At 39.7% G+C, this 13,960-nt stretch overlaps 1 protein-coding gene across 1 annotated transcript; it reads right to left on the reverse strand.

Annotated features, from left to right (window-relative positions):
* Positions 1–2,509: 2,509 nt before the first annotated feature.
* Positions 2,510–13,634, reverse strand: LOC106582961 (delta-1-pyrroline-5-carboxylate dehydrogenase, mitochondrial). The gene is made up of 15 exons (XM_014166608.3): positions 13,352–13,634; positions 11,405–11,498; positions 11,170–11,262; positions 10,613–10,660; positions 10,358–10,513; positions 9,977–10,126; positions 9,753–9,827; positions 9,435–9,622; positions 9,214–9,287; positions 7,808–8,004; positions 7,566–7,613; positions 7,279–7,431; positions 5,411–5,532; positions 5,128–5,246; positions 2,510–4,936 (listed from the first exon to the last, which is right to left on the reverse strand). Exons 1-15 carry the CDS (start codon positions 13,390–13,392, stop codon positions 4,824–4,826), a joined length of 1,671 nt encoding a protein of 556 aa, XP_014022083.1. The 5' UTR covers positions 13,393–13,634; the 3' UTR covers positions 2,510–4,823.
* Between the last annotated feature and the right edge of the window lie 326 nt (positions 13,635–13,960).

Genomic DNA, 13,960 nt, shown 5'->3' on the forward strand with positions numbered 1-13,960 from the left:
CTCCATATTTCCCGACAAAAAATATTGATGTACAGTCTTCTCACACAGAGTAACGTTAGTATTTATTTTGCTTCCCACCATAAAAACATCTTGCTCTAAATGTCCCATTGGGCAAAAACTGGTTGAATCAACGCTCTTTACAAGTAATTTTAACCACAAAGATTTATGTGAAGACAAAGTGGAAAACGAATTGGATTTGCAAAAGTCATCAATAAGGGCATTTCGTCTTTTTTTCCTTCATTTTTTAACCAAACTTTTAACCTAAACCCAATGACATGGTGAAATGTTTTGTTGATTTCACGTTGAATTCAGGTTAGTTGACAACTCAATCAAATGTATATCAAGGCTAGACTTTGAATTGACGTCTGTGCCCAGTGGAGTGTTTTCACTGTAGAAGTTATAGGAGCTTGGTTTTGGGAGGGAGAATGAAGACATGAAAGCCTCGATTCTGTTGAGTAAACATGTTCAAACTGAATGGTCCAGCTGCTGTTACACAAAAGCTAGCACTGGCGCCTCCGGAAAACGCTAGCTAACCGGAGCTTCTCTCCCACACTCACACCATTCAAGAGCTGTCAATTAGAACATTCTCAATCCAACACATTGCGTTTTATTGCTGGTATAAAGCTGTATGGTAAAAAAAAGAAATTAGATTAAATCTACATGTGAATATGGCATTAGCCTGAAATTTAGGCTACAACAATGCCATTAACAATTGAATATGACCAGTGAATGTACATCTATGTATTAAAGGGAACAATGGGCATCATATAATTCAAAGGTGATGGGGATTTATTTGAAGCATCCCACATGGAGCTCTCCCAATTGTGCTGCACAACAGACATAATGTTATTCCATAAATCTGCATAAAAAAGCATTCCACTGCAGTATCACCATGAGATCAGTCCCTAGAATACTTGGCATAGCTTTGTAATGTACTATAAAGTACCCAGGACCTGTGCTAAATATTTTGACATGACAAAATGACAATTATTCTTCAGACTTCTTTCAATAGGAATAGTAACACGTAATTTGTATTCCGCCTACAGATGGTTTATAATTGTTCAACTAATGAGTTACAAATTTCCCAGTGACCAGTTTGAATATTTAGTTTGTCTAGATATAAGTTTCTTTCAATTTCCCTTTAGTTAATGAGCACCACTGCCTATGCCTGCCTGCACATTGGCTCTGGTTGTCTGATTCCATTAGGATTCATAACAGTGGAAAAGTTGTGATGAGAAAGTTGAGTATAAAAAAAAGAGACAGCAGGTTCTTTGGGCCTATATATCCAGACATTTGGTGTCTGTCAGGTAGTGGAGGCTGCTGAGGGTAGAAAGGCTCATAATAATGGCTGGATCGGAACGAATGGAATGGCATTCCACTAATTCTGGTCCAGCCATTATCATGAGCCTGTCCTCCACAATTAAGGTGCCACCAACTTCCTGTGCTGCCAGGCAGTGCTCTTTCCCGTGTCTACTATACTTACAGCACTAACTTCTAACAGTTTGAAGGATGGGAGTGTGCCAAAGGCACGGTAAGGATGTCTCCTCCCATCTGACTTTGATGTGACAGGAGGCACTATGAACACATCACAGTGTGAGGGATGAGGTAGAGATGCTAGCACACACTCAAACGTCCTGACAGGAAGTAAAAACCTTGGCTTTGTACTTTGACACAGTGTAGGACAGCATTCCCAGTTCACTCTGGGCAGGTACCCATTTTAACTCTTGTCAAATTGGTTAAACCCTATCAGTCCCGAGACCCCAGCAAAAATGGGCTTTTCATTCATCTGCATGTCCTGCCCTTATATTTAGCCTCATAATGAAGAGTTTGACCATTCTATTTTCAGAACAACCAAGGCTACAAGTAGAACACAAAACAATTTGATGAGTTTTGACAAATGCCAAAACAAATAGTCCACCAAAGCAAAACCAGATAAAAATGAATTTATATGAATGCTGTAAGTACAGAAATTGTTTGCTCAGTGGGAAATTAGTATTGAACTAGTCAGTGACAACTGTGTGGAGTTTGGTGTTTGTGACAGCAACTATGTGAGCTTATTACAGTATTATAGACATTATGTCCTGTAGAAGAGCCCCTTACCTTCTAACGACCCTTGTGTAGCTTGGGAGCGTCATAGAGGAAAACATGTCACATGTGTGTGTTTGTCAGAGTCCCAACTTTTCATAGATCACTTATATGAGTTTGTAGCTCAAACCATTAGGACTCTACATACATTTTTGTAAAAAGACCCGGCCACCTTCGGGATGCGCCCTAGTCTCACAAACACCGCCTAGCTCAGCCCCCGTTAATCACACAGATTAATGGTTGGTATCGATGGACGCAGAAGAAATAGAGGAATCCAATGGTACAAGAAGTATGTAGCTCAACCTTACAATGTTTAGAAGGGGTTAGAAACTGGGGAAACACCATCAGCAGTCACAATAACAACAGGGTATGGATTCAAGCAAGCCACATTCAGAAACAAAAATATGACATTAAACACAAAAGGTTAATATACTTTGTGAAATAATTTAATGACCATTATTACAAATGTAATAAATGTCAATCTCTATTATTACCAATACAGGCACAATCGAAGACAAATCATTTCTATTATCATTTAACAGAAAAATATTAAAATACAAAATACATTTTCTTAAAATATATCCCCCTGAAATGATTTTCAAAATGATAAAGATGGCATGAAATTCAGATTGAGCAATCACATGAAGTTGAAGCAATTACATTTATTTTTTGCAAACGCTCAGTAAAATATTCCACAATTGTAAAAGAACAGTAAGTGTGCGTTTGCTGAGGTAAAAATGATTAGATGGCAAAGTGGGGTTTAAGTAAAAAGGTAGCAGCACCCTCATGCTCAACCGGGTCTCAGAGCATTTTGTCATATTCTTAATGGAAATCCAAGACACTCCATTTAGTATGTTACGTTTCGTATGGTATGTATTAATTTGTGGATGTCCATCACCCATTTTGTATGATATGTTACGAATTTGCAAAACTTACAATATGTTAAGAATTTGGAAAATGTACAATATGTTATGAATTTTCAAAGCGTATGATATGTTACAAATTCTAGGTAGGTGGCTAATGTTAGCTAGGATAGGGGTTAGGGTTAAGTTTAGGAGTTAGGTTAAAGGGTTAGGGTTAGCTAAAAAGGGTTAAGGGTTAGGTAACATGCTAGTAGTTGCAAAAGTTCTAAAAAGTTGTAAGTAGTTGAAAAGTAAAATGTGAAAATGGTCCAGGATGAGATTCTTACTCGCAACCTTTGGGTTGCTAGACAATTACGTTATATGCCTGACCAACCACCCTACTTTTGGTTTTTCCTCACGTAACCATACCAAACATAAAATATCATACTAATTTGACTGTCCTGGATTTACTTTTAGTATGTTACGTCTAGTCTATGAGACCAGGCTGTCATGCGCAGTCTCAATGTCTCTCTTTCTCTCCCCCCTCCCAGAGGACCATGCCTCAGGACTACCTGGCATTACGACTCCTGGCTGTCCCTGTCCCCAGTCCAACTGGTCGTGCTGCTGATCCAGTTTCTGCTGTTTGTATGCGGCAATGGAACCCTGACCTGTTCACGGGACGTGCTACCTTGTCCAGGACCTGCTGTTTTCGACCCTTTCGTTTGAACATATTCAAGAACGATCTGGCCATGTACTATTATAAATCTCCACCCAGAAGAGTGGCCACCCCTTAGAGCCTGGTTCCTCTCTAGGTTTCTTCCTAGGGAGTTTTTCCTAGCTACTGTACTTTACATCTGCATTGCTTGCTCTTTGGGGTTTTAGGCTGGGTTTCTGTATAAGCACTTTGTGACATATGCTGAGGGCTTTATAAATACATTTGATCATAGCCACATCCTGTAGGACCAGCCATAGCTCAAGTGTAACAAGTCAAGTACATCACCTTTCCTATCAGAGACAGTCAGGAGGTTTAGTATTAGTGTGACAATACAGCAAATCAATCATAACACAGCAAGGAACTGAGTTTAGGTTAAGGACTGTTAGTAAGGACTTTCTTAGCACCAAAAAAGAAAGATAACCATTCTTCCCTATTTTTGCCATCACAAACACTTAAAATTATAAACATTTTGATACTTGAACTTTAGTTGTCATGAAATATTCATGGTCGATACTCAGTGTTATTGTTTTTGTCAAAGGATGTTAAGATGATAGACGGTCAGCTAATGTTTATAATACATAGTCAGTTTTGTATGAAGAAAAAAAACATCTTCCTCTCATAAAGAATTTGATGCTTAACAACTCTTTGAATACTTACCTCAGGACAGAACAGGCAGAGACAACCTAACAGTGAGTAGCCTACATCTCAGGACCAGTCAGTACTGAGATGGTAAAACAGAGGCTCAGAAGCACATAGCAGCCATTTGATTAAAAACAGCTGATTGATTATTACAAGTCTGTGGAATCCATGGTAGACCACACAGTTTTACTATGTCTTGTGGATCCATGGGACGTTTTCATATTGTCATTCTTCTGTACAGCTAGCAGGCAGCTTGGCTGGGTCAGCTGCAGCTCCTGCTGATCTCATGAAGTGCCAGAGAGGGGCACTGTTGCTCCCCCTTTCAATTTAGAACAGCTAATAATTACATTCGTACTTGTGTATAGATTCAGAGCATACTTATAAGGGCAAAAAGGGACAAAACTTGGATGAGTAAGGAGAGGATTGTTCTCTTCATTTCATTGTCTGTCTTGACTGGAGAAAACGCCTACAGATTCCTCTACAGAACTAGGATTGGATGAGGGAGGCCTAGGTAGGTGAGGAAGGGGTAGAGTACTGTATTTTTAACCCATATAGGGGTACTTCCATTCTCGGAGCGGGACGTGAGTGGCCTTGACCACCTGTGGGGATGTCCATCGCAGTACGTAGTGAGGACCACCAGGTTTGTCATTAGTACCTTTGCAGACAAAAGTTCATGTTTTAGGTATTATTGATATCAATAAAGATGATGTACCCATTTGACAGAAGTATCCATGTCAGACATAGAGAGCTAACCAGGAGTAATGAGAAGTCCTGATTTATACAACTGTTGGCAGTCACATGGATATCAATGAGCTGTGGATTGGTGTGTGGGCTGTGGATTGGTACCTGAAGCTCTGGCGCCACCAAATGGTTGCTGGGCAACAATAGAGCCAGTGGACTTGTCGTTCACATAGTAATTTCCGGCAGCGTTCCGCAAGGCTTTGGCTGCCTCATTCACAACATTCCTGGAAAAAAACATTACTAAAGGGTTAGGAAGCAACATCTATTATCAATAAGCTGATCAAAGTTGGCTTTGCATTCATAATAGTTGTATATAAAACTGTATTATGTTCTTTATTTCATCAATACTGACACTCCATAGCAAACAAGCTGAAGTAATCGAACGTACTTATCGAGAGCAAAGACAGCTCCTGTCAGGGCATATGGTGATGTGTTGTCTATCAGGTGCAGAACTTCCAGGTAGTCGTTCTCAGGGTAAACATAGACAGACAGAACTGGCCCAAAGATTTCCTACAGGAGTTAACCCAGAACCGAGTTATAACAGAGTTGTTATAAAGTTCCATATTAACTGAGCAATTGCAATGCAAGGAAGCAAGGAGGACTGGCCCCCCATTTGTGAAGCAGAGTGCACTGTAAACCCCAATGTGCTGTCATTACTAAAAACTTTTGAGGAAACCGGTTGCACTTAATACATTTCAGTACAGTTACCTATAGTGATTTTGTAGTCATTACTCATACCGAAAGAGTCACTGTGACCCTGTAGGGGGTCCAGAACTGAGTTGTATCAGCTTGAACACGCCTCCAAAATAATTTCCCAGTGTGCCTTGCCTTTGAGTGAATTGTAGTGTTACCACCCATGACACTATTTGTTGTTGATAGTTGAAGTCGTTCATTTTCTGTCCTGTGGCTTTCACCAAGTGAGTTCATAGGCGAATATTATCATTATAATTAACTCTTTATGACAATATATATCTCATAAGGCCTAATTTTGAGGCCTAGCTTTACCCTAACGTAGTGGCCTAAAACCCATGGTTTACAAGCCACATCAGGCCTGAAAGTGTGGTGCAAAATTCCAGAAACTTCCCCAAAATCCCAGATTTAAAAAAAACCCTGGTTGAAGGATATCCAGGAGTCTTCCAAACCGGATTTCTGGAAAACCTGGGAAATGTACACGAATTTTGCAACCCTAACCGCAATTCACATTATGTTGGCATCCAAGGTGATGTGTAATTCCTATTGGAATCCAGCCAGAGTTAGGATATCCAACAGTTGAAATGTTTATTCACCCGCACCCTGCATTCATAGTGACTGCCAAAACAGTTTGAGGAGACTACATAAACCATTTAATCTGGAACAACCATTTCAGTAACAGGTGCAAGAAATCTAACTAAATGATTTGATCAGTTTAGTTATTTATCTTTGTGTAGTATACAGTGAGGGAAAAAGTATTTGATCCCCTGCTGATTTTGTACGTTTGCCCACTGACAAATAAATGATCAGTCTATAATTTTAATGGTAGGTTATAGAATAACAACAAAAAAATCCAGTGGGCAAACATGGATTCTTTGTCAGTGGGCAAACATACAAAAATCAGCAGGGGATCAAATACTTTTTTCCCTCACTGTGAGATTAATCAATCACTCAACGTACATGCAAAAACACAGATATAAAATCAACCTGCAGTAGAGCATGCTGGGAAAAAAGTGAATTTGTTATCATTCATTTAAAAAAAAAATGTTGATTTGATAACTCATTTAGTTTTGAGTGAGTACAACAAACATATTAATTAATAATGACTTTCATTGACTTTGAGTTCAACTTCCTAGAAGATTTTGAGTTAAAAATGCCTTGGGGTTTACAGTGTGTGAAGCATGGCTTTAGTTAAACAAACATGGTGTCCATTCCATACATCCCTGTATACATGTTTATGTGAGTAATCCAAGCACTTGGCCCTGAGCCTGATCGCAGGCATCTCAGTTAAAACTGAAAAAAATAATCCTGCTTCTTTTCTTCATAAAACAACCATATCTAACAGGCTAGAATAAAGTCTGTTTCAGCTATTCAGACCCAACTGACTGTCTCTCATGTGATTATGACATGTATGCCTGTCTGGTATAACTCTTGCAGGTTGGTTTAAAGAAGTGAGAACATACATGGTTAAAACTGGAATCACAGTACGAAGTTCCATAGGCTAATAACAGTGGTGAGTAAAGAGGTGATCTACAATAACTACATATCAAGAATATCGAGTCTTACCTCGGCCATGATGGCTTCTTGTGGGTCTGTGCTCTCAATGATGGTGGGCTCCACAAAGTAACCCTTCTTGTCATCACAGTGGCCCCCAGCAATAATGTTCAACTTAGGGGATGACTTGGCATGGTCCAACCACTTCTTAATACGAGCAAAGGACTGAGACAAAAATAAATAATATATAAAGAGTCACTAAATGTAAAATAATCTTGAAAATAAAATAACTCTTGATCAGAAGTATTATAGCTGCTTCTGATAAAGCATCCAGAGTGGCAAATCTCACAGTACTGTACCTTGTCATCAATCACAGCAGAGAAGAATGTACTCCAGTCCTCCACGGGCTGGACAGGGGAATCATGGAGACCATTACAACAACCTGACATCAAATTAACACCTACAGTATAAAGTTCAACACTTTCAAATATTTCCTATTGGAGCACACGCCAACTGGCTGTAACTATTCCCACCAAAATAACCATAGTGCCAAAGTGACTGATGAAACAGTCCTAGAAGCTAAGGTCAGTTGTATACTCACGTCTCCCACTTTGAGCTGCTTGTGGATGTCCAGGAGCCCCTGTTTGATCTGGGGCCACAGAGAGTCTGGTACATACATCCTGGAGCAGGCCGAGCACTTCTGCCCTCCATACTCAAATGCTGAGCGGATGGTCCCTGTCACGACACTCTGCACATCTGCTGACTTGTGCACAAAATGGAAGTTCTTACCACCGCATTCTGAAAGGTGTGGCAGAGGAGGATGTCGGTGAGGCGGTTTTCAAAGAATGATATACACTCACCTCCGTATTTATTTGGACAGTGAAGCTAAAATTAGTAAATGTGGCTCTATTCTCCAGCTTTTTGGATTTGAGATCAAATGTTTGATTGAGACAAGAGTACTGAATGTCCTCTTTTATTTGAAGGTATTTTCAAACATACAGTATCTGTCCTACCGTTTAAAAATGAAAGAACTTCATATATCTAGTCCCCACATTAGAATAAGTTATTTTTTTCATAAATATTTAGATAAATTCACTTATAGTATATTAAAGTACTCAAAAGTTTTGTATTAGCTCCCATATTTCATAGCACGCCATGACTACATCAAGCTTGTGACTCTATAAAATTGTTGGATGCATTTGCAATTTGTTTTGGTTGTTTTTCTAATTATGTTTTTCCCAATAGGAACTGAATGGTGAATAATGTAGTATCATTTTGGAGTAACTTTTATTGTAAATAAAAAATACGAATAATTATGAATGAATAGTGAATAATGATGAGTGAGAAAATTACAGAGGAACAAAGATCATAAACACCCCCCCCAACAAAAATGCTAACCTCTCATCATTCATGATTATCCATGGTAGCATCCACATTAATGTAGAAGCATTCAGAAACATAATTTATTTTTATTTACAATGAAAGTGACTCCAAAATGACACAATACATTATTCACCATTTAGCTCCTATTGGCAAAACATAATCTGAAACACAACCAAAACAAACAGCAAATGCATCCAACAAGTTTGTAGAGTCACAAGCTTGATGTAGTCATTGCGTGCTAGGAATATGGGACAAAACTTTTGACTACTTTAATACACTATAAGTGAATTTGTAAAAATACTAATGGAAAAACAAAACTTAAAAAGGGGGGTCTAGATACATAGTGATTTCATTTAGAAACGGTAAAACAGATCTGTATGAAAATACCCTCAAATAAAATGTGACATTCTGTATTGTCGCCTAATGAAACATTTGATCTCAAATCCCAAATTCTGCAGTATAGAGCCAAATGTACAAATTTGAGCTTCACTGTTCAAATACATATGGAGGGGAGTGTAGATATAAGATGAGTATGAAGTCAATATTCAATACGTTTAATAACTTGACAGTGTGGTGGTGTACAGCATTTATCTCTATGGTTTACAGGCTATTGGTCCAACCCACCTCCTGCCACCCGAGGAAAATTCTTGTAGACATCCAAGTTCTGGGCCACCTGTTTCCACAGGCGCTTGAAGGTACTGAAACAGAAATGGGTTGTTAAGAGACTCCAGGGTTGTTAACTTCCATTTAAGTTATTAAAAACAGTGTGGTACAGATTTGGTATTATGTACCAAAAGTGGCAATCAGTTTTAGGTATGCTTTAACATGTAGAGATAAACACATACGGGACACTGCCAGTGAAGTTGATGCCAGCAAGGTGTTCAGAGGAGGTGATGGTGTCTCCAAATACTGGTCCATCAGCCGGCACAAACTGGATGATGTTGGGGGGCAACCCTGAATCCCGGAGGACATTGTAGACGGCGTAGCTAGCTGACATGGCTGTGTCACTAGGCTTCCACAGAACTACATTACCCTGAAAAACACAGGCAAACAAAGAAAGTCCAGTTCAGACTATAACCAACAACACACATCAGGATTTAAATGTGAAATGTATTAGAACTATAAGGACAATTGGGTATTGTTGTTTGTAGGGGAACACTTACCATGAGAGCAGGTGTACCTGCCAGGTTTCCACCAATTGCAGTGAAGTTAAATGGGGCAACAGCAGCTATGAAACCCTGTAGTTAAAGGGGAAATAAAGGTGTTGACAACAACTCCTGGAAAATATGAGTTCTAGAAAATCCATCCTAACATATCCCCAAGTATACAGGCTTTTATCTGTGACTATTATCAAGTTAAGATGATGCTAGGACCAGAGAGTGCTCACCTCCAGCCCACGGTAGAGCATGGTGTTGGTGCTACCATCACTGTCCAGGGGCTGCTGGCTCTCCAGTTCAACAGCGTGCTTCGCATTGAACCGGAAGAAGTCTATTAGCTCTGCAGCTGCATCAATCTCTGCCTGCACCACTGTTTTACCCTACAAAATGAATCAGGAAAAAATGTGCTCATTCAATTGGCTCATTCATCCACCCTCCTCTCCCCTGTAACCTTTATTGAACTATTTCCCAGGTCATCGCTGTAATTGAGAAAGTGTTCCCAGTAATAAAAAAAAAGAGCGCTTAGGGGATGAATATCCACTTGATATTCAGCCATACAATTATAAGATTATTAAAACGACATGTAGACTAAATACAGTATTTCACTGTACCTGGCCTATCATGGTTTTGGCCAGAATCTCAGCTCTCTTAGGTCCACTGATGATGTCGGCAGCCTTAAAGAGGACCTGGGCTCGGTCCTGGATGGGTTTCAGGTCCCATTCCCTCCGTGCCGCCACAGAGGCCAGGATAGCCTTGTTGAGCAGCTCCTGTATCAATCATACCGAGGCAACACCATCCAGTCAGGTTAGGTAAATCTTGGTGAATGTCTGATAAATAAAAACAGAAGAATTGTAATCTTAGATTACCTTGTCAGCATAGCAAAACTTGGCCAGTTTGTGAGAGTGGTTGAAGGGCTTTCAAAAAGAAAATAAAGAATTACATTGATTAATAGGTAATAATACCTGCAGGAAATAACATTTAAAGACAGTGTGGTATTGGTCGAAATGTATATTTGACTAATTTAGCAGACACCCTTATCCAGAGCAACTTACAGTAGTGAGTACATACATTTTCATACTGGTCCCCCGTGGGAATGGAACCCAGAAACCTGGCGTTTCAAGCACTGAGCTAAATGGGACTACAGACTCCACAGGCAGGCCCCCAGCACAGGTAGTATGTTGGTTTATGATGGATGTTATAGAAAACTAATAACACACAGCTGATAACGCAATGTTATTACAGTCATTTCCAGTTTAACTTGACAGGCCTTGAAAGTTTCCATTTGGATCAGGCAGTATGCTGTGTATCTGAGCAGCAGTGTGAGGGTAAAAGTGAGCGCTTCAGGTCTCCAGGCTCCCATATTTGCAGGCAGCATGGAGCAATAGTTTGCTCAGATTAGGGACATGCTGTTGACTCCACTCACCGATAGCTGGTATCTGATGTCTTTGGTCCACACATGTTCGTCTCCAACCACACAGGGAATCTCCTCTGTCTTCCCCTTCAGGTCATCCAGGGCCTATCACACACACACAACATTATTGAGTCTCATCTTTTATAGAGATGACCTTGTAGGTCATGAAGGGTATATAGAATGGTGCATGCGGTGGTTATTTGCTTGAGAGTGTGTGCTGTGTATGATTGTGTGTGTGCGCGCACACCTTCTGCAGCTCGGCCCTCTCTGGACTGCCCTCGTTGAATCCCAGGATGGGCTCATTCTTCACCTCAACAGCTGCACAGGGGAAGGTCCTGAACCTGCACAGACAGACACACGTTAGCATAGACCAATGCACACTAAGTGAAAACGGACATATATGCAACAGCAGACATCCCCCACATACATTATATCCCAAAATCTGAGACTCATCCTCATGGTGCAAAGTGAAGCATTTGTTCATCAATGTATTGCAGCCTTATACCTGAGGTAGCCTACCGGCCATTCATTCACTTCACCCTCCATAACATTTTCTGCTCTTTTACATATTTGTTTTGAATAATATGATACTTAACAATGTGTTTATGGAAGAGAATGAATGCCATTCAGTTCATTTTGAGGCAAGTCCAAATTCTGTTGACCTGAGTAAGACTTTACTGGCCATGTAGATTGTGGTCTTGGTGCGATATTGAACTGTCTTTTTATACAGGTGCACCTCAGAGTTGGTTCTGTCCTGCCTCTTCCCTGCTAGATTTTGGCAAGCTGCAGTCTTCTGTCAGCTGGAATAAGTAACTTGACGTAATCTCACAATCAGTTATTCTATTATGACCAGTTGTTATAGCATAAAGGCTTAGAAAATGCAAGTCATGCATAAAAGATGGGACCATCTTGCATCTGTAAAAACTATACAAAGAAAGACACACCTAACAGCAGCAAGCAATTGCAATAAGCAATTCATGCTTATTTGATATTTCACTATTCTCTGTGTGTCAGGGTGAACACGGCTGTCTGTGTCTAATTTCTTGTGTCTAAAACTGCCAAACTTCTGGTGATCGTGCATGCACTGCCTCAAAAATGATTAACTGCTCTAGTTTAAACAGTCAGTGAAGGTCAGAGTGTCAAACTGGGTAGACAGGGGCTCGTATTCAAATATTAAAACACACCCTCAACTCCCCTGACACATGGAATCGATGAAATATGATTATTAGTCAACTGCCTTCCCACAGCTACACAGATGCTTCTCTCTCAATGGGGGACCTGGTGTACAACAACACAGCCTTCATACTGTTTATTGATCTTCCTCAACCAACAGAAAAGTCAATAGACCTCTAAAGAGATTCAAAATATGGCTATAATGTTTTACCAAGGGTAACTGCATAAATAAACATTCATGCAGCTGGCATGCCCATACAGGTTCCTTCTGTCCATGTGATTTCTTGCATAACACCAGTTGCCAGTGCCACTTCCGGTTTTTGGCCCAAGTCCACTGTCATAGAGATAGATAGAGGACTCATCATGGATATAACCATTTTAGCATGAACATTGCCATGGAGGGCTTCCACCATTTTTAAGTAGTCAACTGGGTGGAGTTTCCTATGGGTGGGGTTTCCTATGGGTGTGCAGCAATCAGCCAATGAAGAAGGAAATTGACCCCTTTAAAATAGATATAGCCTCAATGGTGCTGCCCCAGACGCTATAATAGAACAGATAAAAAGAGGAGTGCTCCTTCTCTCTCTACGTGCTCAGGGTGTATCATTCACTTTTTGGTTTTTGAGTGAATAGTATTTCTGTGAACTGTTAACTTTACCCATGCGGCTTGGAATCATGGTAATCAGAAGACACAAAATCATAAATAACTTATTTCAACTTATTTAGCTTGCCCTTGACATTGAAAGGGTCTGGTGGCTGGCAGAGAAAAATCATTACATAACACCTAGTTAAATAAATGTTAAATAAAATACAAAACATTTAGCATTGCAGCAGCTTATTTTTTGTTGTTGTTCTACTTGGACAGTTATAACTACAGTGTGGCAAAAAACGTTAGGTAGAGCAACAATCATAAGCCAAAAATGTACTATTAGCTACCAAAATAATGCAAATTACATTAGCTTGGTTACGAAGAGTCAAAGCTAAGGTGAGTTAGTCTCGTGTATGTTCATGTGAAAATACGTACCCCCTCCAAGACTGATAGAATGCTGATCTCACACGCAGCATGTTCCAATGGAAAATATGTAGAGAGAAAAAGGACAATCTAATAAAAACACACCCTTATAAGACCACTTCAGGCAACCGATACAATGTCTCAAAACTGATAAGAAACATTAAAGATGTTTGATATCTTGAGAATGTAGCCTACTAGTTGCACGTATAGCGAGTTCAGAGGATTCGGCCCGTACCAATATTCCATAGGGAGGCCACATTCATTATATTACCACACTTGCGTCTAAATTGTCACAGTAATTTACAGTATTTTATCTAAACAGAAATTACATAATTTAATCATAATATTTACACTGTGAAACTATTTTGAAATTGTACTTGTTAATATTTCAAAGAAAGAAGTATTGCTAAACACACCTCTCATTTCCATAATGAAACTTACTGGAGGCAAAGAGGGCGAGTCTGTGAGTGGCCATTCAGCGCTAAGAAGACATCACCAGCCAATCACAGTATAGGGCTGTCATTTCTGAAAAGAGAAATTATATTTTCGACAGAACAAATGTTTCTCTTTGAAGTAATGTCCCGCTTATCTTTTGCACAATTACTGATTTTCCCATGTAAC

This window comes from Salmo salar, chromosome 22 (genome assembly GCF_965601325.2).
Source record: "Salmo salar chromosome 22, fSalSal1, whole genome shotgun sequence".
Taxonomy (NCBI): domain Eukaryota; kingdom Metazoa; phylum Chordata; class Actinopteri; order Salmoniformes; family Salmonidae; genus Salmo; species Salmo salar.

Bases quoted from the DNA above. Each gene is read 5' to 3' on its own strand.
- LOC106582961 (XM_014166608.3), bottom strand. From the start codon at position 13,392: ATGCTGCGTGTGAGATCAGCATTCTATCAGTCTTGGAGGGG. The intron at 10,514-10,612 runs GTAATCTAAGAT...TGATTGATACAG, and splicing joins AGTTTTGCTATGCTGACAAG to GAGCTGCTCAACAAGGCTAT. The intron at 5,247-5,410 runs GTACGTTCGATT...GTTTTTTTCCAG, and splicing joins GCTGTCTTTGCTCTCGATAA to GAATGTTGTGAATGAGGCAG.